Here is a 26,001-nt window from a genome sequence, read left to right as displayed (position 1 = left end):
GCTGGCTGTCAGTTTGCTTGCTGGCCAGGAAGGGTCTCCAGTAAAAGGGGAGAACAAATTAGCTCTGTAGATCTGTTTTCCCCAGGTTCCTGAAGTGCCTTTCTTTTCAGTAGTGTGATTATTTGCAGAAACAGCGGGAGTGGAAGCTGCTTGCTAAAGATCCTCTGTCCTTGCAGCGTTTGTGCCTTAAAAAATTGGCCTCTTACAATGTGGCTTTTGGAAGGTGTTGCCTATTTTGGGGGCAAAATTCTTCCCATTCTGATTTACTTTATCTTTCTGCCTGTATGTCTGTTGTAACTCTGCGTGAGTAGTTGTGGGCGCAGAAAAGCTCAGCTGTCAGTTCTCAAATGGAAAGAGTTGTGGCCGTTGTGTTCTGTTTCTCCCTTCCACTCTGCCTTTCAGCGGATTGAACAAAGCTTTAATAAGCTGCTTGCCACCCAAATTTGCCCCTGGATATGTTGGAGAGGAGATAGGACCAAACATGACTTCCAGAAAGAAGCCATGGTTTCTAACAGGCATGACTGAATGGCCCACGGATGAAAGGTGCATCTATTCCTCTGTGCCAAGGGTGTGAGAATTTCTGTTTGGCAGAACACTCTAGCTGAACCCTTGAACCAAAGCTATTCTCACCTTTTATTTGTATTCTTCTGCAGTTCTAAATTCCTGCTCAGGTCTCTGAATGGGCTGGTGGCTTCCACCCCGTCAGGAGAAGAGACTGTTCCCACTGTGTAGTTGCACAACTTCCAGCTGAGAGAAAACCTGGGTTGTAACTAATGCTTTCCTACGCCTCCCAGCCTGGCGGATTTAGAAGCAATCATTATGTTTTCTGGAGCTGGTAGTAAGGTGAAATAAAAAGCAGTTAGCTGCAATGGAGAGGAGTCCATTTCTTCCTTTATTTAACCTTGGGAGAAGGCGGCTGCGAGACTGTTGTCCTACATAAAGCGTTGCCAAACTTTACAGAGGTTATACAAGGTCTGTTGTTTTCTTCTGCTAGGCCCCGGTGACTGCACAGATGAACCCTGTGATGCCTTTGTGGTGGAAGAGACTGAGAAAGGCTTCCAGTGCAGAGCAGAGATTCCCAGCCCCTTATACAAGTGAGCCTATGTGTTTCTGGTTTGAATCACTGCTGGGAAGCGGTTGAGCGCAGAATTTTCTTTCTTTTTTTTTTTTTTTATTTTAGGTCGGGGTAAGCATTGGATCTCTGAAATGTATTCAGTTTTGTGGATGTGGATTTTAGCGTTCGGGAGGGGAAAATTGGCAATGCCTTTCTAGTGCAGTTGTGCCACACTTGACTCCTAGCCTTCCCTGTGACAGAGACAGCAGGTGGTGCTTTCTTGCTGGCAGGAGAGGTTTTGAGCATCTCTTCCCTTGAACATAAAAGCATCAGGGAGGGTGGGAGAAGGGGAGGAAGAACTGGGGCGAGCAGCCTGGCAGGGGGAGTTTGTGAAAGCTTTGAGAGAAAGCACACAGGACTGGAATTGACTATTGACTCGAATCTGGGGTTTACTGGGAAGCCTGTAGCGTTCAAAGCTTTATGTAGTTATTTTTGACAGTTTTATTGGTTGAATGGTTTTACTGAAGTGTAGAGAAGGAAAGATGTTCTGTTGCGCGTTTGAATGCTGGCAAGTGACTACCTTGAGCAAAGCAAAAAGCAGAAAAAGAGCCCTTAGTTTTTCGTCAGCTGGGGTAACGGGGAAAAAGGGGTAACCCAGCTGACGAATAGGTTGTGGCAGGATGTCCTGGGCAGAGCTGTCATGGACCAACTGACTTGTTTTAACTTAAGCCATTTGTGAGCCACAGCTCAACATCATCCCGTGGTCCCGGGCTGGTCACGTGTGGAGTCCTGGGAGTAGCCGCTGTGCCCAGACCGGGTCCTGACCGTGGAGCTGAGTGCGTGCATCTCTCGAGCAGGGAGATACTGAGTTTGGGGGGACCCAGCTGCCTGGAGCCAACTCAGAGCCTGGTTCATCCATGGCGTGATTAATCTGCTGGCTGTATGCACTTGATGGAGAGCGGCCCAGCGACACAGTGTGAGTGACTCTTGCACTTCTATGCCTTCAGGTACATCATTGGGAAGAAAGGGGAAACCAAGAAGAGACTAGAAACAGAGACTCGAACCTCCATCAGCATTCCCAAGCCTGGAGTGGAAGGAGAAATTGGTGAGTTTAACGTGCACAAAACGGGTGTTCTCTCATCGGCTCTTACACAGACATGATTTGAGTGGGGAGAGGATATAGGAGATGTTTTTCCTTTAATTCCTGCTTCTGACATGGCACTGACTCACTTTATGGCCTTGGGAAAATCACTTCACTTTTCTCCCAAGTATATTTTTTCTGTCTATAAATCCTTATAAAGCTGTCTAAGGGTTTTTTGGGGAAAAAAATAAATCTATTTTAAGCCTATGAATAGTCTCACTGAAGTCACTTCTGGGCCTTACATGGCTGGCTTGAGAACTTTGGGCCTGAATGTGTTGGATTTTTTTGTTTTGTTTTTAAAATAATACCATTTCCATTAATAAGAAACTGTAATATACATCCTTAAAAAGTTACTGTGTTGTATATTTATGAACCAAATAAACTTCAGCATCTGCTATAGTATGAGAAGTGTTTTGATGACGTTGCTGCCTTTCTGGTGTTATCGCTTGATCCTGATGGTGAGAGCAGGCTTTCTTGTACCGTATGTTTCTTCTCACCACTTCCAGTGACTTAAAAAGAAAGGAGGCGTTGCTCGTAAGGGCTGGTCCCTACGGGTTTCTGCCTGAGTGGACATCTGGAGGGCCCCTTACATGCGCTCTGGTGACAATTGGCACGGTGCACAGTTACGTTTGTGACAGAGCCGTGAGGAGTAAGTGACAGGAGGATCCAGCTGTGGTGCTGCACAGGAACGTGGCAGTACTTTGCAAGAAGTGGGTCTTGACTCCTTCCTGAGAACCATGAAGGACTATTAGGAAGGTTGAGAGATGTTGAAAACATGTAATAATAGGAAGCCAAGAAAATTTTGCTCCTTGCAGTTCTTTCCTTTCAAGCTCAAGTGTTCTCTGTTCGGTGCCTTGAAGTGCATGCACAAATGATATAGGCCATCTTGATCTTTGATAGATTTTCTTTTCTTTTTCACTTTGACTGCCTTTTATAAAAACTCGAAATAGTGCTCTAGAAATCTGAAGAGCCACTGAAAAGATAGACTCTTAGTTATTGTTTTTTAGGCACTCAGCTGGCTTTCTTGAGAGCAGAGGTATGCTCTTGATGGCATCAACCTGTCTTTACAGAGGAAAGCACAGCCCTATCAGGCATTTTAAGTCAAGTGAGGAGTCTGGCAAGATTTCTCTGTGCATGGTTCGGGGTTTTAATTCTTAATACTTCTTCGGTGAGCCTGGGGCTAACAGTAGAGAGGTGCTGGTGTGCAGGTTTTTCTAATTCCCTCCTGGCATCTCCCGGGTGAAATAATATCCTCCAATATTGATATTTTAAAGTGCACGGATAAGTATTGTGTAAAACCACGATCCATTTAATTGCTCTTTATTTTGCATAGGTGTCAGCAGTCTCACTGTAGCTTCATGGCATACCAGACAGGTATTGCTTTGTTTCCTTGTAGTGATTACAGGGCAGCATCGCAGCGGTGTCATCTCCGCCCGAACGCGGATCGACGTTCTCCTGGACAGCTTCCGTAAGAAGCAGCCCTTCACACACTTCCTGTCCTTTGCTCTCAACCAGCCCGCCATCCAGGAGAAGTTCCTGCAGTTCAAGGAGGAAGTGTTGGAGAAATGCTCAAAGGTAAGGATCCACGTGAGAATTAAAATCAAGTGGAAGCTCTTTAGCAGAATGCCATTTTATTTCTTGAGAGCGCTTTTTGGTGTTTACCTTGAAGGCCTTATTCTATTCTGTTTCCTAGGAATGTATTTAACAGGCCTTTTACTTAAGTTGGCGGATCTGCTGTGAATTTGTTGAGTGCTGTTGTGAAATCTCCTGGAATGTGGAATGGCTTACTTAATAAATTGTTAGTAAAATATTTTGTTCTCCTTAGAGATTTTCCTAGGTGGGAGGATATCTAAGATTCAAAAGAGGGTTGGTTTGTTGTTGGGGTTTTTTTTGGGGGGGAGGTGTTTGTTTTTAATAGGAAAGCCACTAAATAATGTAGCGGACCTTTCTATATTTGATATGATTTCTACATAACCATGAAACCAGGTAGGAATTCACAAGTTTGCTGCTGCTTCTATTTCACTTTTCCTTTGGTTCCTGACAGTGAAGGAAGATGGGTGTCATTACTGGAGCTAAGCAAGAAATGACTTGGTAGCACATGCCATCCTGCAAATCTAATCGCTTCCCTTCTTCCCCATGAGACTTTGTGCTGACAGTCCCTCCTACTTGCCTTCAGATCTTACATTGAGAGCAGCAGGAAAGAGTTAGGCATAGGGAAATGAGGAACAGAATGAAGTGAAAGCTGTCTATTCCCTGGTTTATTTTAGCTTGCTTCTAGTTTGGCAGAAGTGGTGCGTCAGTGCACAGGGCCAGGCTGAGGAGAGGGAATGATATTATTAAATTGCCATGTCCTCTGAGTGCTGGGAGGACATCTCTAGGCAAGAGAGAAGAGTTCCTCTTCGTGGCTGCTGCAGGTTAGATTGCATGCACGCAGCAGGGTTTTGTGGGCTGATGATATTACCTTCATGTCCGTCACTTCTGCTTGTGCCTTTTGAAGGGGAAAATATAATCTTGCAGATAGCACAGATTGAGGTTTAGTTTCCTATGTCTTGATGCTGAGGGTGTGAATTATCTGATATCTGGAGAGATGGGAGTTCTTGCTCAAGTTTTCATGGTCACTTGCATGTCAATTGTCTCATCTCCAAGAGCAGAACTCAGCTGGCTTTGCAGTCTTGTCTTTCGTGGCAGTTCTGATTTAAGTCCCTCTTCTCCGCCCAGCCGCCTATTTCCATGACACCTTAGGAGCTTTCCGTCACTCAGGTTTCCACCTGATCTTAAATACAACTGAAATTGGCCAATAGATCCAGGGATTAGCAACCAGTGCAATGCTGTGAGCACCCTTTCCTCAGGCTAGGAGGATATCACTGGCTCGATTGTCTATCCCCGTTAGCCAGCAGCAGCTACCTTTATTAAAGCTTACCTTTATTAAAGGAAAGCCCTGGAGACAGGGGAATGGAAACAGCCTGAGAAAGTGTTAACGGGACAGAGAGTGTAGGACCTCGGGCTGGCATCAGTGGTGGCCTGGCTCCCTCTGTTGGTTTCTAGTTCTGGTCCGTGTGGGGACACACGCCAAAGTTACAGGGAGACAAGCAGCTCTTTGAGGGGCCAGTAACTTCAGCACAGGGGCTCTGATAGTGGCTGTTCAGACTGTTGGCCCTGGTCTGAGACCGCTGCTTTCAGTCTGGTGTTTCTCTTGCCCTTTATCCCTTTCTACCTGGGCTTATGGCTGTTACAGTCCTTTCACTTGATCTCCTTCAACCTGCCAGTCCTTTCAGACGTGGCTGGCCATGCTCTGCTTGAAGGCTTGTTGTCCTGGACTCCATTTATCCGATCCTCCTCCTCCCTCTAGCTGTCTGCCAGCAGGTCCTGCGGATCTCTCTTGTCCCTCCCCGTGGACAGCAAACCCAGATCTGCCTGCCGCACAGGGTAGTAACTTCAGTGTCATCCTGTACATCTTGCTGGGTTCTGGCTTCCAGGCTGCTTCAGTGTCAGGCAAATCCTTTCAGTGTCACATCTCTAAGATGTCGCCTCTTTTATGCATCTTTGTGGCTAATGCTGTCATCTGTGCTCTCATCTTGTGTTTTTATTCGTGCAACGCACTGACCTCGCACAGGACTAGGTCTTCTTGCAGAGCACTCATTTTTCCTGCCTGCTGGTTTGATTGCATCTCTGCGACCCTCCATTGGCCCAGCCTTGGCTGGTGATATTACTTACTCTCCTGACCCCTCCTGATTTGTCTCTGTCACATTGTCTCTTGCTCACACTTAAATATCCGTTTGCGTCCCCGGGTAAGCAGGGAGGTCTGCCATCCACTTGGAAACGTAAATCTATCTTGGTGCTTTCCCCAGTGTTGTCAGTCACATTCAGAAGGAGCTGCCTGGGAACATCCACAAACATTTGTGTACTCCTTATCCTGGACAGTTGCAGAAACACAAACTTGGTCAGAGGAGTGCTGAGACCACTGCCGACCAGGCTCATCATGCTAATTTTTCCTCTTCTGGCCTGACCTTTTGTCTTTCCTTCAGTCTTTTTGTTCCATTTCTGGATGGCGCTGAGTCCTGTAAGGCTCTGCTTCATGGTTAGGGATCCTGCAGCGTGGGTGTGCACATGGGAACACATTTCAGCCTAACAACTACTTCTGGCTTTCGGTAACCTCGAACTTGAACTGTACTCAAAACCAGCACCCGGGCTCGAATCCTCCTAATACCAGTAATGGTAATATCTCCGAGGGAGTGCAGCGCTCACGACCTAGCATGCCTTTTGCTGCCGCCGAGTCATCAAGGTGCTTTTGGGAATCTCCCAAAACAGTGGCAGCTGAAGCTGCCCCACAGCAGGACACGTCGATATGGGTGGAGGTCTGGGGCTGCAGTTCTGCTCTCCACGCTGCGTGGGTACAAGGTGCCCTGGGCTGGAAGCTGCGGGGTCGTGTTAGCACTAGTTAGCACTGTGCCTCTCAGGAGGGCCTGGAATGTTCCTGGTACTGCTTACATCAGCACTAGAGTTTCCATTTTTAGTTTGAAACGTAGAATTCGGTCAGTAGCAGGTATTTGGGGGTTTGCGTATGTTAGCCTAGGAATATACGGTGCTTTATTTTTCTGCCCTTCCTTCTCCTGGTATTAGCAAAAGGGTTTCTAGATATATTGCTGCCTGTTAGTTCAAGGAGTATATTGCAGCCCTGCATGTCTCTCAATCACTCCACCAGCCGGTAATGCCACTCTAATGCCACTTTATCTCACAGCAGGGTCTGCTAGAAAGCACATCAGTAATGAAAAACAGTAATTCAAAACTGTGCCTCGCAGAGCAATAAGAGAGCTTATAGATTTGTCCAAAGCAACGGGATTTCTCAGAATACTTGGAGAAATCTGAATAGGTTTCAGTGACAGAAGCAGTGCACTTCTCTTCCTGTTGCAATTTGCTGGTGCGAAACGTTGCAGAATTAGGTAAACTCTGGTTTTTGAATGAAGCTCGGTAGTAACGGTAAGGAAGGGAAAGGACCAGGTGCGCGTGTGTGAGGTTTTCTTCTGGCCGTTGAGCATTTGTGAGGGGGACTGTTTCTCTCTGAAGCAGTTACCATGACAACCATTCATTTATATTTTATTGCATAGGGTTACGTTGGTGGCTATATGCTTTCTAACTTTTTGTGTGTGTGTATCTTTAAGACCTTTTATAAGATGAACCTTGCGTTGAAATGTGGAACACTTCAGGTGTCATTCACGCTATTGTGTGGTCAGAGCTGCCAGGCAATGAAGCAGGGCCGAGGGGAGGCTCTTTTGAGGCTAATTTAATATAAATATGGGGAGGTGGCTCACCTGGAAAGGCTCATTACTGATGTGGTGCAGTGGGAGGTCCAGATGATTGCATGACCTTGGAATTCTCCTTGCGCAGCCATGTAGGTGTCAGAGTGAGGAGAACCGAAACGTCTGTCTGAGTATGCAGGTGGAAAAGGGAAGAGATTTTGCAGTAATATTGCCATGAAAAATCTCAGTTGGGTCTTTCAGAGCTGTGCAAATGCAGCATTTGCAGTCTTAACAGGCTGCAGATGTAGCACAGAAAAGAAATATGATTGCTGTAATATATGGCAACCTGTAAATATCAGACATTGGTAATGAGATATTATATCTTGGAGTGGAAGGGACAGAAAATGGGCAGGGTTTTTCAGCCTGCAGCTCTTCAGTCAGTTCTGAGGAAATGCTGTTTTTTCTGGCTTGTTCCTTTGTTTGTGGATCAGGGTGGGAGAGGGCATATAGCTGGCATGCAGTATCCTGCTATTAAGAAAAAAACCAGAAACATAAAGCTGTCTGCAAACATTGGAAGCTGTTAAGGCAGTAGAGAGGACACAGCCAGGGAGGAAGAGCCAAGGAGTTTGATCCTTTGCCTTGTCATGTAGAAGGCCTGAAGTGTGTTGTGGTCTGTGGTTTCCTTACTATAAGGCCTTAGACTTGGAGGAACAATGTGCTTGGGTTTTGCAAAGAGATGTGAAGACTCCACATAAAACCCTTTATGTGTTTCCTCTAAACGAGGAGAGCAAAGGTAGAAGTCTTAAGTAGCAGCAGGGAGGAAAAAACGAATTTTTAAGGCTGAGTGGCAATCAGTTGTTATTTTTTTTTGACCCTGACAGGGCAATGTCAGGGAGAGGCATAAGGTAAAATGGACAGTCATCACATACGGATGGTGCGTAAAGGGGATGTTCTTCCTGCCACTCAGTACATCCTTAGAGAACCCAAGTTCAAACAGTAAATGTTTAGAGAGATGATAGAGCCTGTTTTATGTGTTTGTATCTGCCAGCGAGTTCCTGCAAATACGCCGCTTTCAGCTTCGCCCGTAGAATACGGGGATTCCCTGCTGTGACACCTAGCCTTCCCTAATCTGGTGCTCTGCTTTCATTAGGGCTGGAAGCCACCGCTTGCCACAAGCCACTGTGACTTGTGCTATGAGGAGTCCCCACTGCACGGGGGAGGAAACCAGTGAAAGAGGAGCTTATCGCTGCGAGAGGAGCTTGGAGAGCGTGGCTTAGATCCCGACGGATCACTCTGCCCATCTCTGATGCTGAATCTCACTCCTCACTCCTGCTTTTGTGGTTGTAGCTTACCCTGAGAGGGTTCCTTAGGTATTTGGAAGATGTCAGTAAAGCCCCAAAAATCACGTTGACAGGATCACATCTTGTGGGCTCATCCTCCTTGGAGAGGATGTGATATTTTTCTTTAGCAGTAGTTCTGAACGCGTATTTCTAGGCTCTGTGTTGCTGTTGTCTGGCCCTGCTGGTCAGATTGCAGAGGGCTGATAGCACTGGACAGGGCGACTTCCCATGAGGCGACACAGCAGTTGCTGATAGCATATTGTAATCTGGCATCAAAATAAGCGGGTTCAAGCTTTTTCGCGTCTCGGCGAGCAGCATCCAGCCACGAAGGGCTGCTAAGACGCCTGCAGAAACATTGCCTGTTCCAGGGAGAGCTTCCTCTGACGTAGCATCTATTTTATATGTGGGAGAAGTGGGATCTGCCGGCCTGTGAAAGAGTAGGGGTGTAAGCAGGGTTTTTAGGAGCTCTCTGAAATACTAGGGAGTAAACCAGGAAGATTATCTAGGTCTTGGCCCGCTCACTGTGCACTGCTCTTCCCTGCTAATCTCCCCAGCAGCGGTAGCGTGGCTTGTGGAGGTGACGTGCCATCACTTTGTCAGCTACCAGCCCACACTCAGGTGTTTGAAAGCTCAGGGGGAAACGCTGCTTTTGGGGAAGGTTGATGTTTACAGTACAAACTGTGCTGGGGCAGAAAATGAGGGTAGGGCTTTTGCTTTTTGACCTGCAAACTACTTTCTCGTTACTGTACATCATCTGTGCGTACTGTGGGAGTGACATCAGCTGGTTGTCCATGGCAAGGATAAATCGAACTTTCTCCCAGTTTCTGTTACCCGAGCTCTTGTTTTGTGATGGGCCAAATGTCCTCTGGCTACAGATACCATTGGAGAAAAAAGGCTGACAGGGAGAAATCATGTCTTGTCATGCATGTTAACAGCAGTGTGAATTAAAGAAAGCCGAAAGGCTTTTACGGCAGAGAGGGGAAAGTGGGAGGTGAGATGGAGCCATCCCTCTTTCCTCCGCTCCTGATGTACCTGATGTAGTTAGTCTGTGCTTCTTTCAGGCTGTTGTGTGATTTGCAGCCCGCTTTGCCACTGCTAGCACGATACGATTTGGGGTTTCAGTCAGCAAAAAAGTAATTAGCAGCAGTGGAAGGTGTGTACGTGCTCTCTATCTTCTGGGGACTACCTCGCTTTGCCAGCCTGCGGCTGCTGGAGCAAGCCTCTGTGTTGCAGACTGGCTCGTCTCTAGTCCAGCCTATAAGTACCACTGTAAAGAAGAGTATGGATGCTGTCATTAGACAGGAGAAATGCTGAGTGGGATGTGGGGCATTAAGCTCTGGTGGGCTGAGATACTGCAGTGTTTAAACCTCTGAAAGGTTTTATTTCAAACTCTGAAGCACAGCTAGAAACTTCAAAGCTGTCAGTTGGTGGACTTTTTTTCAGACAGAGAAAGGTTTCGGTGGCCTGGCAAGTGGTGTTGGCTTCTTCTGGAGTTAAAAGTGGAGGTTATTTAATGTGCTGGTGGGAAATGGCCACTAAGTGGAAATAATTGTTTCAATATGGGTGTGTTAACCATCCTCAAGGTATTTTTATAAATATCCTAGAACAAAAGAGCATGCTTTTTAAATGAATGCAAGCACTGCTCCACCTGGGAACAGTTCTTCCCCAGCAACAACACGTAACTCTTATTATAAAGGGAATTTAAACTTAATTCATCTCGGCAAACTATAGGGCACATGGGAACAAGAAAAAAGTAATTATCAGAGCTGGTATTAGCTGTGCTTGTGTTGCGAGGTGCAACCTGTGTTTAGACAGGATTTAGAGACCATTTAGAGCTTGTCGCTACAGCTGGTTCCAGCTTTATTGCACAAAAAATGGACTTAAGTTTTAAATCTGTGCTGACTTGTGCTGAGTTCATTGCTGATGGCAGCTGCCACCTTGACAGCTGTGGAAATCTCCTCTCGAAATCCCGTTCGAGTGAGTGCTCCTCTTCCTGGGTCCTGAGTTAGAACCTGTTGTAACGAGCTTCCAGGCTGCCGTTTGGCAACTCCGATGAAAAGGCAGGCAGGGGAGCGTGCGTGCAGTGGGGAGCTGCACCTCGCCTGCCAGGCTGAGCTCGCTTGCTCGAAAACCTGTGAAATCTTGTTACTCATCTCAACTTCAAGTCACTACCAACCCGACTAGTGATGCAGAGATAAAAGGTTTGATGCCAGTGGCCTGGTACCTGTTCTCTGTAGTATTTATCCCTCTGATGGAGGGCTGTGTGTGTCTATGAGATAAGATGCCTATATGTGATTGATTGACTGATTTGTAGGATCACGGGGTCAGCAGCAGCCTGTTCCAGAACCCTGCAAAGCTTCACCTGACTCTTGGGACGCTGGTACTTCTGAACGAGCAAGAGATCCGGAAAGCGTGTGACCTCTTACAGCGATGCAAAGAGGACTTTGTGGAGTAAGTGATTAAAAAAAGGGATGTCATCACCAAGGGCATGAGTAGGGGAAAGCAGTGAGCTGTCTCTGACTAGGGACAGTGAAGAGAAAAGCAGCTCAATAGTCTATTTCAACTCTAGAAATTTAGAAAAAGGCTGAAACGTTTCAAATGGGAGCAGAAGAAATCACCAAGCGGTCACAAAGAGTCTGACAGCGTTGTGCAGCTCAGCTCAAACCCTCAGCATTCCCTGAAAAACTGCTCTACTCATTTCTTTTTTCTCACATGCCTCCCCGTTATTTTTGTGTGAGCAATTTTTGCTGTTGTCCCCTGCCTGCTGCAGAGGGAGGGACGAGCTCCATTACCTTTGTGCGTTGCCTGCAGTGGGTTCTGGCATGCTGCTTCCCTCCTGCCTCAGAGCAGATGCTGAGGTGTCCTTGACATGCATTTCTTGATGCGGGGAGCTGTGTGCAGGGAAACCAGCACGAGCCGTGCGAGTAATCAGTCTGAGGCATTCAGCACTGCTCCAGGACCGGGGCTTTTTCTTGCTGCCTGTTTACAGAGTTGCAGATGTTAGGGCTTTAACTGTAAATGGGGTTGAATGACACTGTAATTAGCTTATCTTTGTTCAGCTTAGAAATTGGAGATGGCCTGAGGGATTGTTTTATTTATTTATTTCTGCAAAGCCTTTGCACATAGAGCACGGGTCCTTGATATTAATTAATTAATTTATTTATTTATAAATGAAGAATTAGCCACGCCATGCCAGCTGATATCTGTAGGAATTAATGCGTGGCCAAAATTCATACCTGTGCCTTTAAAATGACAGCTCCAGTTGTTCAGCTGTTGAACAGAAATACAAGCGTGTTTCCAGGGGAAGGCTCTGCCCACAGTATTTGGAAAGTGCCAGCTTCCTCATCAGTGGATTGCACTGAGGCAGAGAAAAATCTTTACTCTCCATTTCCTTTAGTGGAGGGGGAATTGACACTTGAATGTAACCTTTAGGTTATTTCCCCTGCCACACCCAAATAAATATACTTTGAAAATTAATTTAGGCTTCCTTCTGCCCATAGAAACCTTCATTAGCGTTCATTTACTTTTCTAAACAGTGCCATATGAAGGTAGATGTGCCCTTTTTGCCCCTTTTTAGAATATATGGCCTCAAGTGCTCTCGGTCTCATATGCAGACAGTGCCCTTGTGCTGTTTTCCTCCCAGTAAACATACTGGAAGGGGAAATGACACTCTCCTTATTCCACCTGGAAAGCTTTGCCAAGGATCTCAAAGGCGGTCTCTTGGGTGAGCTGAACAGAAGCGAGCAAGGTTAGAGCAAAGTCACGCTCACGTTGTTAACTCGTGTGTGTTAACTTCTGCCTGCCCAGACGCTCCCTGTGCTTTCCACGAGACTTCGGCATTAAATGAGACAACGGCACTTAACTCACAGGGAGCTTTCGCTGTGGCGCCCTGCCTCCCCGTGATGTTCTGGTGGTAAAGGCAAGGAGGCGGCGTGTTTGGAAGCAGATACACTTTGCAGTGTGTTTGCAGGTGTGGGAGTGCATATTATATCCTGCACGCATTTTCGCTTTCCTGCAAGAGTAGCTGGAGCTGGTTTTAAAACAGCTCTATTTACTTCCAGCGTTTGTAAGTGGATGTTGAAATGTACTTAAAATGGCATTCTGTATCAAGTACTTTTCCCAGGGAAAAATCAACGAGCTAGAGACTTTGTGTCACGATTGCTCTCTTCGCAGGGAAGGCAGGAGCTTCTCTGGAATGAGAAGTTGTACCATTTTATTGCTGATGGGTTTTCTGAAATGTAAATGGAGATCTCTGTGTGGAGATGGGCTGTGACCACTGACAAGTTGACTTAATGTGTGTCTAAAACACTGAACGCGTGAGTTTAAATGGTTTTACAGGATTTCTTGAGATGATGAGGCGATAGCGGCTGCAGCCTTTCAAGCTTTAGGAAGCCTTTTTTGTCTTTGGGTTTTCACAGTGCAAACAACCTGAAAGATACAGGAAAGAGAACTCCTCAGTGGAGTTCACTGCCCCGTACAGTCTGTATAACATTTAAGTCCTGCTTAACTTCAAATTTGTGTTTAACTATAGCAAAAAAATGTGTTTTATGTCATTCCCTGAGTAAAACCAAATATTTAGTGTGTGCTTGAGGAGTACCACAGGTTGTATTTCAAAAGCAGATGTGATGTTTTGCTTTTTAACATAAGGGATTTCTTACATTTTAGCCAAATAGCTGGAGGCAAGCCCCTGACCGTGGAGGTGGCAGGAGTGGAGTATATGAACGATGACCCTGCCACAATGGACGTCCTTTATGCCAAAGTCCACATGAAGGATGGCTCAGACAAGTGAGTTCCCCGCGCTTCTTCCTTTCCTTCCTCCTCGATGTGCCACGGCAGCAGTAGCAGTGTACCAGAGAAACCCTCTGCCATCTGAAGCTGGTGGGTACTGCCAGCAGTCCTTGGGCCAGCAGTCAGGAAGATGAAGTCATTCTTGCTTCCTAAACCGGTTAAGGCAGTGTGATGTGTTTGCTCTTTAAATCAGTCACTGGTGGTACGGCTGAAAGATGTCATTTGTTTCTGTAGCAGTCTGTCAGATTGAATAATGGTGTCACGGCTCGCATGATGATAAGATGGCCAAGGAGATACTCCTGAGATGACTTAGAAGGCAGGACAACTTGGCCTCTGCTGTCTAGTTCCCAACCTGCCATCCAGATTAATCTGGACAGCCTGGAAATTCTGCAGCACTTAATTATTTTTAAAACCCAGTTACACCAGAAGGTCCTCAGAGAAGCATGACTTGGTTGCAGAGTTGGGTTTTGTGTCAGTAAGCAGCCTGGAACAGGCACTGGGTGTGAAATGTCTTTCTGAGCCGCTGATGTGAAATCTCGAAGCCTGGTTGTCAGTGTGTGTCCACGCATGCTGTTCGCCACTGTGGCTCATGGCTTTAGGTCTACAAATAGCGCTGCCCGGGATGTGGCGGTGCCTTGACAACCTTCCTCCATCTCACTTTTGACAAGTACGTCACCAGTGGCAGCACTGTCTTTTCTCTTAGAAGACTGGGGAAACATAAGAGCTGTTGTACTCTGTGCTGCCAGTTGTGAGATGGGTGCAGAAGGGGTTAGTGGAGTCACTAAAAGAGCTTTAACCTCCTCTCCCTAAGCCTTAGCCTTCTCTTCTTGTGGCAGCGCTGCCCTTTTGTATCTGTTCCTGTTGCTAGAGGACAGCAGGAGCTAGCAGGGGAGCACGGAGCAGTGCAGCTGGAGGAGGGAGGCTGTGAGCGGCGACTGGCTCAGGGAAGAAAGGACATGTTCTGGCATATCCTTTCCCCAAGGGCTGAGGAGACAAGGAGGGCCCTCTGCTTAAAACTGCACTTTGGAGGCTGTGTTGAAGTAAGAGATCGGAAGCGCGATAAGGAAATGGGTGGGAAAATGAAAATGTAAGAATTGCTGGGAGGCAGTAGGAATGGAAATCTCTTCCTCTTCTCGGCTGTTCCACTTTGAAGTCTGTCCTACCCTGGAAGAGGTGAGATAAAACAAACGGGGTGGGTGGAGAACCAGGACAAGCTTGAGATCAGCCAGGAGACCGAAGAGAAGTGCAGGGCAAAACAAGGCAGAAGCACTCGGAGAGACAAGACGGGGGCAGACATTGGGCAACCCAAATGCCCTTCAGTGGGTTTGTTGTAGAAAAAGAGCTGAAATATGGGTGTCTCTTCTCCTGAGTCACTGAGCTCTGGATCATCTCTGAGGTATGGTGCTTGCGAGTCTGCTCGCATCTGAAAATAAGTCTGAAACCTGAGGAACTTGTAGAGAAATGCTGTAGAGCGTAAGTAGGACCTGAAGTCAGGCAGTGATGTCTGCCTGTGTCTGGGGACAGCTTGAATTGTTGGTACTGGCACTGTGGTCTGCTTCAGATGCCAGCCGTATCCGTATTGCTGAGAGCTCACTTAGCCATAATGCTAGCAGAAAATGCTGATGTGCGTTAGAGATGGCAGAGCTGATTTTGGCAGGGGAGAGAAATGAGCTCTTCAAATCCACCTTGCCTTGAAACTGAAAACACCGCCTACCCACGCCCCCCCCCCAAGAAAGGGCTGGTGTCTCCTCTGTCCTTCACAGAGATCTTTTAGCTGAGGTTATGAGCAAACCCAGATCTTGTGCTTTGCATGGCACCTGGAGGCTGCCAAGACTTCTCTTCCACAACACTTGTTTTTTTGCTTTTTGCATGGCAGCGTGCTCAGAGAGGGCCAAGCAATTTTAAGTTTTTATCCTTGGCCCAGGCCAGTCCTGCCCTCACCTGCGAATTAATTCATCTGGTACTTCTCCCCTAAAATAGTTCCTTAACTGTTAGCAGGCATCCATAAAACATTTAGCTGTGCAGAGGGGAAAAGATATTCTTGTGTGAATGGAGAGCAGTGAAAGCTTCTTTTGCTTCCTTTGAGGTTCCAGCAGGCACAACATTGGACAAATGGTGATTATAAAGAAGGGACCAATGATGATCCCTCCAGAAAACTCTGCTTCGTTTTCTGGTCTGCTAGACGGATCGTTGCTGAGCAGCTCCACGCACCTCTTGCCTGCTAAAGCCTGCTGTGCTTTGCTCAGGGAAATGGGGAAAGCAGAGTTTCTCAGCTGCAAAGCCAATACTAGAGGAGAGCAGCAGCCACGTGGTTTGCTGTGCTGGATCTGACTGCTGCAGCCCACATTTGAGAGGTGTGTGCCTTCCTGTCTCATGCAAGACGTCTTGCTAGCTCTGTGTGGCTCCTGGCATGGCTGAGGGGTGGAGTTCCTTCCTGATCTTTGGATGATCTTGATCAGCTTAAGTTATAAAGCAGGAGATTTGATTTACCCTGACTTAGCTTGCATAACTGCAGACGGAATTAGGGGTTGGCAAGCCCTTCTGCACATATAATGGCTCAGACTGAGAGAGGGATCATGCTCTGATGCCTCCCACGTGGCAAATAATTTCCATTATAATTCATTCTAATTTGTTTTATTTCCTTGATTAACTTTATAACGTAATAAAGCACCATTTTCACTTGAGCTATTCTCCGTTAATTTGTTCTAGTATTGTCTGTAATGATATTCATTTAATCTTTGTCATTGCTAATTTTAAAAATCACTGATGTAAAGCCAGAAAGTGGTAGAAAACCATGACAATTGGTAGTCTGAGAGTCTTGAAATCGTCACATGGTGGCCGGCAGCCTGTGAGGGGCAGTACAAAGCTGGTGGTGGGGTAGGAGCTGGCATCCGCGGGCTCTGGGGGCCAGCCTCAGAGAGGCCATGCTCTGCCTCTCCCACTGCAGCTGAGATGCCAAAGTGGTGGGAGCTGGTGGAGCAGAGAGCTGTCTGACCCCTCGGATGTGGTGAGAGAAGCCCAAATTCTTCTGCATAGAGTCGTATGTTCTTGCCTTGGTTTTGAGGCTCAGAAGCTCTTGTTCTAGTGCATCCTTGCTGCTTTTGGTAAGGCTGGGGCACTGCAGAAATTTTGTAGGGGACAGCTTGGAAGTTCCTTCAGCTCTTCAGATGTAGGATACGTGAGCGCACTGCTCCCATCACCTGCCTGCTCCTGCTGTCTATCCTAGGACACGTCTACCCGCAGATCCCAGCAGCCGTGGCCGCTTTCATGCCTGACCGAGGCCAGACAAGAAGATGGCAATAAGTCAAGTCCTTTGATTCTGCTTGCTCAGTAGCTCCAAAGCTGGAGCATTCACCAGGGTGCTGTCTGGGTTTGTGCCCTCTGTACCCACGTTTTGGGCTCTCCCAGAAATTAAGCCCACTGACAGAGTTGCTTATTTGGGACAGAGAGGGTCCGAGGTCTGGCCCAGTGCACTGTACAGGTTGCAGTCTCTCAATGGAGCAGGTCTTTGAAGAGTCAGGGTGCTTAAGCTACCCCGGGATCTGTAGATTTTAGCATTTGTAAGGAGAGTCACATTGTGTTTCCTGGCACAGAAAGATGCATCCTTCAAGTCCCAATAACATCTGTCACTGCGAACAAGCTCTCTGCTATGCTAAATCTGCCCTTCCTCGTGGAATACTTGCAGCAGAAGTGATCACCGAGGAAGCTTTGCGAAACAGCCAGAACTTTTTGCATTAGAACTGAATCCTGATGGCTGTGTTCACTTTCCATCAGAGACTGGGTCCCACATGCTGCCCTCCCTGGCTGAAAAGCAAGAGGCTGACAACGCTGGGGTTTCTCCTTGGTTTACACTGCTCTGTTTTTTCCCTTTTTGCCTTGCCAGGTTGCAGGTGATCGCCGATCAGCTGGTGGAAAGGTTCGTGGCCTCCGGCCTGATGCTTAAAGAATGGGATAGAGTGAAACTGCATGCTACAGTCATGAACACTCTCTTCAGGAAAGATCCAAGCGGTGGGTATCTGTCATCCTTACTGATAAGTGCATTTAAAGTAGTACCTTTGAACAGGAAATGCTTTTCTTGGCTTTTATTTTTTATTTTTTTTAATTTTGTGATTTTTCTTAATCTCAAATACTCACAAAGTTGTGGAGGGTTGTCACTAAATAAAACCCAGAAGAAAATTCAAAAGCAGTCAGCAGAGCTGGAGAAGGCAGACATGCTTTGAGCACTTTCTGGATCTTTTCTAAGATTCTTCATCACAGCTTCAGAAACACTGTCGCCCAGTAGCACTCGTAAGATCTGGGCCAGAGAGGAATGTGTTCAAGTACCGTGTGAGGTCTTGGACTCTCTGCGCCCCAACATTAAATTGAAATTCAGTAACAACTTGACGTGCTGTGCTGATCTTTAAACAAGACAAAAACGTGGTCCTTTTTGGTCAAGTTAAAGATTGCTTGCTGGTTTAGGAACGTGATTCCAGTGTCTTTCTCATTAAATCAGATTTGAGGCTGAATGTGAGCTATTACAGAGCGTATAGTGTCTGCTGCCTCTGCCAAAAGATTGTCTGTAGCATCGTTCTTATCGCGTTACTTTATGGAGCAGCCTCAGATGCATTGCCTTTAGGGAGGGGCAGCATATTACAGCCTTGTTCTCCCTGTGCAAACGCACACATGCTCTGGCGCTGGCACGTAGTTTGCAAGCCTTAACAGCATTGCACTAAAGCTTTTTCATAGCTTTCTCTGGTGTAGCGGCCTCTGTGCAATGCCGATAGGTGACGTCGAGCATTCTCCAGTTACTGCTTCTGTGAGTCTCTGTGTGGACAGGGATAACAGCAGATGGTTTGTGTTACGGTTTTCTGTGTACCCAGCAGCAGGCTTTGGGGATGACTGCTACTAAAGTCAGATAAGCGTACTCGGGGGGGGGGGGGGGAGGGGTAGAAACCCTGAAAAGATGGGGCTTAGCTCTCAAATTGTCTGAAAATTGGTGAAAATGTAAGCCTGAAGTGCTGATGTGGCTCTCTGTTAGGGGAGGCATCTGGCATTACGAGTCTATATTCTGAACAGCCCCATGAGGCATGTGAGGCATTCAGACACAATGGTGAGCGCATTACACAGATAGCCATAGAAGTCGCTTTATATTCAATATGGGATTTGAATAGCGTGCTAGGTGTGAGTGGGACTTCACAGTTAATGCTGGAGATGAAAAAGAAATATTGAATATATTCACTGAGCAAGGCAGAGGTCCTGTGGAAAGAACAGATCATGTACTTAGGGATTATATAAAAATCCAGACAAGCTCTGGGGAAATGGATCTAAGACGTAGGCATTTGGCAGTTGCTGTAGACCTAGGTTGCTATTCTTAATGTCTGTGTGTGTGGCTGCATGCCCACCCCACAAAAGCACGCACACCACATGTATGTGCTTCCCGGAGCAGGCAGCAGGGGTTTGTATAGGTGCTGTCTGGATCACGCCTGGCGTTGTGCTGGCATGCTTGGTCTGGTATTTGGTGCTGTTCCAGGAAATGCAAGTGCTCGCAATGCTGACTCTCACCCTGGCAGGATGTGGGATTAAAATCAAGCAGAGAGAGCAGATGTGTTGCGCTGAGGCATCAGCCCTACAGAATCACTCTAGTAGTTGCTAGGAGGTAGGGTCTTTCCTCCAGGTAACACAGGTGATCCCGATAGAGGCACCAATTCCTGTGTATTCGGCCTCGAAAGTGGAAGTGTTTTTGCACTAAGAACTGGACAAATATGGTTTATTAGGTGGCAGCTGACTTTGGGGAGGGAGAGAGTGGGGCGGTGAAGTACAGCACACACAGTTCTCCCATCTGAAGCTCATTCTGGTGGTGGCTTTTCTCTTTACAGCTGAAGAGCAAAACAACGCAATGACTGGTAAATCATCTTTCAAGGAACGGGAGTCGTTTAATGGCCGAAATATCCTCAAGGTCAGTACGAAACAATTAGGCAGTAGAGCCAGCTGTGGATATTGTATAGCCAAAAGAGGTGAAACACCTCTTCAGGACTGCTTTTGTCTTAGGCTTATGGGATCTCCCAGTGGGGAGGAAATCTGTTTAGAAAATAAACAATCCAGATCACTTGTAATTGGGAGCATTACAGTATTTAACAGAAGCGTTCTTAAAGCTGGTTAGGCTCAGATCAGGAGTATGTAGCACGAATGCTAAGTGGGTGTTCGTGTTGTCGTTTACTTCGCTCGTGTTTTACCCTGGAGACTCAGGCTCGTGTCGATTCTCAGCCCACCATAAAGGAGTACTTTGTTGCTCTTGTTCTACTCACTCATATATATTTATGAAACTAAATCTGCCGTTTCACTTACTCTTTTCTTCTTTTTTTTTTTTTAATCTCTGCTATCGATTTGCATGGTTTTGCTCTAGAAAAATAGCAGATAGCACTGGGGAGTCCCACCAGCCAGGATCTGAGGGCTTTGGCAGTGATCAGAGGGTAGGCAGCGAGATCCCCCAGACCGTGGAGGTGGGTAAGGTTTGAAGGGGAACATCCTGCAGCCTCCCAGCCTTTGCCCACCAGGCTTGAGACTGCAGGCAGCCTGTGCTGCTCATCCAGATGGCAGTGTCAGACTGATGCTGTGGTGCTTGGCCCCCGCAAGTATCCAGAGAGAAAAAGACAAGCACGGAGAAGTAGAAACGGAAAACAACACTGGGTTGTAAGCAGATTTGCAGTCCGCATTGTGTGAGGGGATTTGTTGCGGGCGGCTATGATAAGAGGGAGACAGGACAATGCATGAATACATTTGGGAACTGATAGAAGATATTCTGGCAACAAAGAGACATAGGAGAGGATGCAGGCTGGGTGGGAGTTGCACAGCCCAGAAGGACTTTAGGGCACCAGAGGAGGGAAAGGCTGCGCTTTATTTGTTTTTACAGTTTGGCTGTATTAGGCACTGAATGCACAGGGATGTGAAGGCAGGGAGTGGAACTGATTGATCTCCTCCGCACAGAGGACAAAGGGACAAAATTAGGTTAAGCTCTCATTGTCCTCAAACGGTCTGTGCAAGTGCGGTGTCATGACTCAGCATCGCCACATGTTGAGTGTTCGGTGTGAGGCTGCAGCGTTGCAAACTGAAACAGGAAAGCCACAGATGCGGTCCTTTTCTTAATGTGATCTGTGAGGTTTGGTTAGCTACCACTCTCTGAGAGCTGGGATCCTGAAAGGGAAGGTGGTGCCTGCAGGGACTCGACTTTCAAGGCGTACGCTCATGATTTGCTTTGCCCTTTGCTCCTTTCTCTTGCCTCTGTTAAACTTATCCTCAGACTTTAGAGACACGTAAAATCAAGCTGTCGGTCTTTAATGCTTCTCATCCAAAAACATTTACGATTGGGAAGGCATTAACGATGCTCCCTCTACTGGTCACACCATTTGTGGACTGCACTGCGGGGTCTGAGGATCTGTGGGCCTTGTGGTGTGCGGCGCTTAGAAATGCAACTGCCCTACCTCAGATGGCTACTTCTTGTTCTTGATGCTCTCTGAAATATGAGCTGATGCATTTTTAAAGCTCCTAATTGATTTTGTACTGATGTAGCCAAAAGAGCTGCTGGCTGTTTGGACTGTTGATAATTACTTCAAAGCATGTCTTGCCGCAAGAAATGTCATCCTTCTCTCCCACCTCCACTACATTTCCTAACCTGCTTGCTTCGTATTTCCCTTTGGTCTCCCACGTGCCTGCAGCAGAACGCCCGTTGGCATTAATTAATTACATGAGTCATAAATAGCTCCAGGCTTCTTACCAGAGGAGCCCAGCCTCAGCCAGCCACTGATGCATTCTAGCATGACCTTGCAAGGATGCACCAGTTCCCTCCCAGCCCCCTTTTATATACATTATTTATCTTCTGCTCAGGGAGGCTGCCCTCTCGCAAAGTGGCTTCATTAACTTTTGCAATAGGATCTAAACGACGGGCTGTTAATGAATATTGCTGCAGTTAGGCCGGCTGGCTTGCGGGCGTCGTCCCCTTGTAGGTAGAGCGATGTGCCATGCGTGTGTTTCCAGGCGGTGGGACTTTGCGATATCTGTGTTGGGCGGCGGTGTTCCCTCTTGGAAAGCCAACAAAGCACAGCTACTGGTAGGAGGGCATCAAGTTGGAAAACTTGGGTTTCGTTGCTCTCGTTCCTGTTGTGCAGCTACGACTGGTGCTGTGGGGCCAAAGGCTTTGCCTGGTGGAGGGCAGGACCTGAGCTATCAGAGCGTAGAGCACGATGGAGACGCCTTGGTTCTGCTGTTCCCGTCTGAGGCTCCCCCGTGGTCAGAGCTGGTGTGTGTGTGTGTGCAGATGCGCTGGCAGCACATGTTTGCTGATAGCATGTCTGCGTTACCCCAGGCTCCAGCTGGTATTTTGCTTTCAGCAGAACTAATCGGAATTTTATTTAATAATCCTTTGTTCTACCCGTTCCGCAGAGTTAAACATACACTCCTATTTGTGCTAATAAATGGTTGTGCAGGCCGATACCTTCCCACACTGCTCAGAAAATAGATTCTGTAGGATGAGTTGCATTTGAGAGTTTAAATTACTTCTGTCTTGAAGAATATCCATGAAAAAGGCTCCCTGGCCTAGCTGGTGCTGAAAGCCCAAGGGAGTGCATGACCCAACAGCTGAGTGATTTGTGTCTCCCTAGCTAGACACTTTAGCATCGTGTTTGTCTCATCTAGTCCCAGGAAGCTGGGGATGCTTTATGAACTGCTTCATATGGAGCAATATGTATTTCTTCTAGGGTGGCTAGCAGCTAGCTGATCTGCTCCTTTGAACATCCGAATCACGTACCGAAATCTTGCTCCAGTCGGAAACAAACGTGGATCATTTCTTGGAGAGCAGAGGGAAGGGGCAGCAATTCACAGCTGAAAGACAGCGGCAGCTCCTTCCCCGTGAGAGAAAGGTCAGGCCGGGTGGGCGGCCAGGCCTCGGGGAGATGCCAGTTTGGCAGCCCCTCTGCATTGCCCCCCTCTGTGTCCTCCCGGGCGGTGGCTGTGTGCCCTGCGTCGCAGCTGGCCAAGCGGCACAGCCCTGGCACAGAGGCGGCTGGGGCAGCTGCCTGCATCTCCGGAGACGAGGCTTGGCTGCCTCCGGGCTTTTATTTATTTCACTGAGTGAAAAAACTAAGGCTGCAGTGAATAAATAAAAATGCAAAGAAATGCAAAGGTACCACCTGGCCAAAATATTCTATTTTAGTTTTAAAGGAAAGCAAGGCTTACAGCAGGAAGAAAACCACCTGGGTTAAAATGGAATTATTTTTGCCTTGAGGTCTGAGGAATAAAAGGGTGGCCTTTGCCACATTCAAACAAGAGGGAAGCAAATTTTGAGTACAGAAAATGATGAACCCTGCCTCTTAGCACAGATCTGGGCATTAACAGCTTCCAAGATTAAATATTGAGGGAACAGCTACTGAGGTACCACAGAGGAAAGCTGCACATCTTGTGTCTTAGGGCATTAGGGGAGGCTTTAAGCTGGGATGCAAGACTGGGAACCAGATCAATCGGGGCAGTGGCACGTGCAGCCATGCCCTGGTCCAGCAGCGGGAGCAGAGCATCCAGGCTGCAGAGCTGCTCTGAGAGTGCTTCTAGGTCGGACAAGGTATAATTTGATGAGGTTCTTTCTCTTTTGAAGCCTGCATAAGGGTATTAAATTATGGGACCGTATCTGCTTTCACTTGGAGCAGGGGGAGAGTGCATTTACTGACTGATATACCAGGGCCAGTGGAGAGCCGATCATAGCAAACAAATCTGGTGGTGTTATCTGTTATCGTTTTTATCTTGCTGGGTGAGAACAGTGCAGTGGCTGGAGTGTGTAGTAATTCAGTTTAAGACATTTGATGCAGTGCCGTATAGAGAGATACAATGAAAAAGAAAAATCTTGTCCTAGATAAACCTCCTCACTCCTCAAAATACCCCATACCCACCAAGCACTAAAATTAACATCTGAACCCTGTGTAGAGCCACCGTGGCCAACTCTACTTGCAAGATGAGGAGTACTTCTCGTGTTCTGCAGCTATCGGTACCCAGGCCTTTTCTGTGTGACTTTTGTTAGTGAATTTAAGGGGACAGAGCCTTTTCCTGGTGTATTTTTAAGCTGAGGTGAAATTAAAAGGGCCAAAGAGTTGGTGTTAGGTGAGGATAAAGACTGCCTGGTGTCCGGAAAGGGTAAGAACATCTCGCTTTCCTCAGCGAGGTGATAAAGGTATATATCCCAAGTAGGACTGGCAGTTGGAACAAGTACCTGACGGGAGGTGGCTGCTCGGAAAGTTTAGAGTTAAAAATACCAAACAAAAATCCACTGGGGTGAGAACAGACTGAATAAGAGATTGTGGTGCAACATCACTGTATCAGAAATAAGCCAGTGCTTTCCTCGTCTCGGCTTTACAGAAGAATCAAAAGCAGAAATGAAAGGCTGTAATGCCGCTTTGCAGAGGAGAGGATTTTTGTCTTCAGTTCTGATCCTGCCATTATCGAGGGATACTGAAACGATCGAGGGGGCTCAGCAGCGTGCAATTAGAGCAACAGTGGGATGGGAGGATGTGACAGTTGAGCAGATGAGACTGGAGATCAACGTTTGTATGATCTTGGGGAAAAAAGGAGATTAAATTGGGGTTGCCATGAAAATGCTTTCCTACGAGTGATATTCTTCAGGAAAAAAAAAAGGCTTATTCACATTATTCGCGTTCGATGAAATGGGAATCTGAAGTGGCATTTGAAAAAATCAGACTAGACAATAGAGGGAAAATATCTTTGTTGGAGTGTTTGGGCCCTGGAGCAGAGCAACGAGGCAGCGTTGGAGGTATTGAGACGCCGCACTGAGGAGAAGGCAGTGCAGGGAGCGCAGAAGGTTTGTGCTAACTTGCCCACATGTGACAGAGATCCGTTTGGTGACCTTACCATAAAAGGGAGAAGCCTCTTTTTTTGCAGAGGTGCTCAGCACCTGACTAATTTTAGCAGGAACTGTGAGTGTTGGAAGAGGGAGGATTTGCTGAGAGGGTTATAAAGTTTCTGAAACCTCTTGCCCCTTGCAGGCAGCCCTGCCTGCACCGCCACAGTCCCCAGCAGCTCGGCCGTTTTGGAGGTGCTGTGGGTGCTTCTGCCTCCCACCCAGTGGGCATCTCGCCTCCTCATTTCCCCGAGACTGCTGTTCTGCCACCAGCCAGCCGAGACAGCATTACCTCTTTGATGTTAAGAGGACAATTTTTTTCTCGATGGAGCTGGCAGGGGTTGAATTACAGCGGCGCCTTAATAGAAGACAGGGACCCAGCACATTAAGTGCAAAAAAAAAAAAAAAAACAAAACAACACATTGATTAGCAAAAGTAGGCAGATCATCCCAAAGGTGCTGTGACCCTTCTGCCAGATAATTTCCCGGGTCTGTCTGAATTAATTTCCTGGCTCCGTAGCTGGGCTCCTCCTCTTAGTGGTTTGGTGAGCGTAGAGACTAGGTCACGTTGGTGGGAGCTCCTCGTCCTAGCATTCCCGGCTGCGTCTCAAGCCTCCTGGCATCTCTGCAGTCAAGCCAAAGCCCGGCTCTTAAAACTGTTGCTGCCTTTGCTATAATAGGCAGTGCTAGGAGCCACGGGGATGAGGCTTCTTTGGAGAAACGCAGTGCTTGATTATTAATTTCCTTAAACAAGTTGTACTGTAAATCCCTCACGTTTGAGGCGTGGCAGGGTCTGGGAAGTTAGCGGAGCCTTTAATGCGCCGGAGGGGGTTTTTTATTCTTGTCTGAAAGATGTGCAAAAATCCGGTAACCTCCAAATGTCCCACTTGTATTTGTTTCTCAGTTTGCAGAATGCCTTTCACCATAGCAACTAGGGTTTGATTTCCTCAAGCACATGAATTTTCATGGATTTGTGGCGGGGGGCGGGGGGCAGGAAACGGACCCAAAACCCTGAGCTAAAGCAAAGGTTTTGCAGTGTGGCAGGAGCACTGCTAGATTTGGCTTGTGAAGGAGAGGGAGCCTGCAGGGACAGGATCTCAGCTGAACAAAGGCCTGCATCTGGCCACAAATAGTTTTATTTGCAAGAAATCAGGCCTGACAGATTAATTTAGATTATTGCTGAATGTCACCCTTCCCACTGCTGCATCACCCCCCTGGCAGCTGAGGTGGCTTTGCTCCAGTTTTACGAAGAGCTGGGGTTTCGCATGGCAGAATTCAGAGGAGAAGGACGGGCTGCTTCTGTGTTCACAGGGCTCAGCTGGAAACAATTGTACCCTTCCCACCCGTGGAGGTCAGGAGGGTGTTACGGATGGTATGAAACATGCTCCTCTTAGGTCTGCAGATGAAACCAGCTGGGGAGAGGCAGGAAAATTGCACATGGAGGGAATGGAGCTCCAAATGATCTTCAGAAATCGGGCAGAAACAAACGGGCAGGTCCAGGAGGGAGGCACTGGTGTGGGGTGAAGACCTGCCTCGAAACCCAAACCCTGGTCCACAGGGCTGGTAATG

General features: G+C 47.3%; 1 protein-coding gene across 4 annotated transcripts in view; it reads left to right on the top strand.

Annotated features, from left to right (window-relative positions):
• The window catches only part of ASCC1 (activating signal cointegrator 1 complex subunit 1), a 38,688-nt gene that overhangs the window by 2,242 nt on the left and 10,445 nt on the right, over window positions 1-26,001 (top strand). For 2 of the 4 annotated variants that reach the window (XM_054831257.1, XM_054831256.1), the window contains exons 3-9: window positions 995-1,094; window positions 2,062-2,159; window positions 3,529-3,770; window positions 11,087-11,223; window positions 13,438-13,557; window positions 17,444-17,568; window positions 19,416-19,495. In XM_054831257.1, the coding sequence (XP_054687232.1) occupies window positions 995-1,094; window positions 2,062-2,159; window positions 3,529-3,770; window positions 11,087-11,223; window positions 13,438-13,557; window positions 17,444-17,568; window positions 19,416-19,495 (902 nt within the window). The remainder of the gene's footprint in view (window positions 1-994; window positions 1,095-2,061; window positions 2,160-3,528; window positions 3,771-11,086; window positions 11,224-13,437; window positions 13,558-17,443; window positions 17,569-19,415; window positions 19,496-26,001) is intronic. The other 2 variants (XM_054831259.1, XM_054831258.1) reach the window with 1 other exon arrangement.

Source organism: Grus americana, chromosome 7, assembly GCF_028858705.1.
Source record: "Grus americana isolate bGruAme1 chromosome 7, bGruAme1.mat, whole genome shotgun sequence".
Taxonomy (NCBI): Eukaryota; Metazoa; Chordata; class Aves; order Gruiformes; family Gruidae; genus Grus; species Grus americana.
The sequence above is the reverse complement of the archived record's forward strand: the minus strand, read 5'-3'. Positions and strand labels throughout refer to the sequence as shown.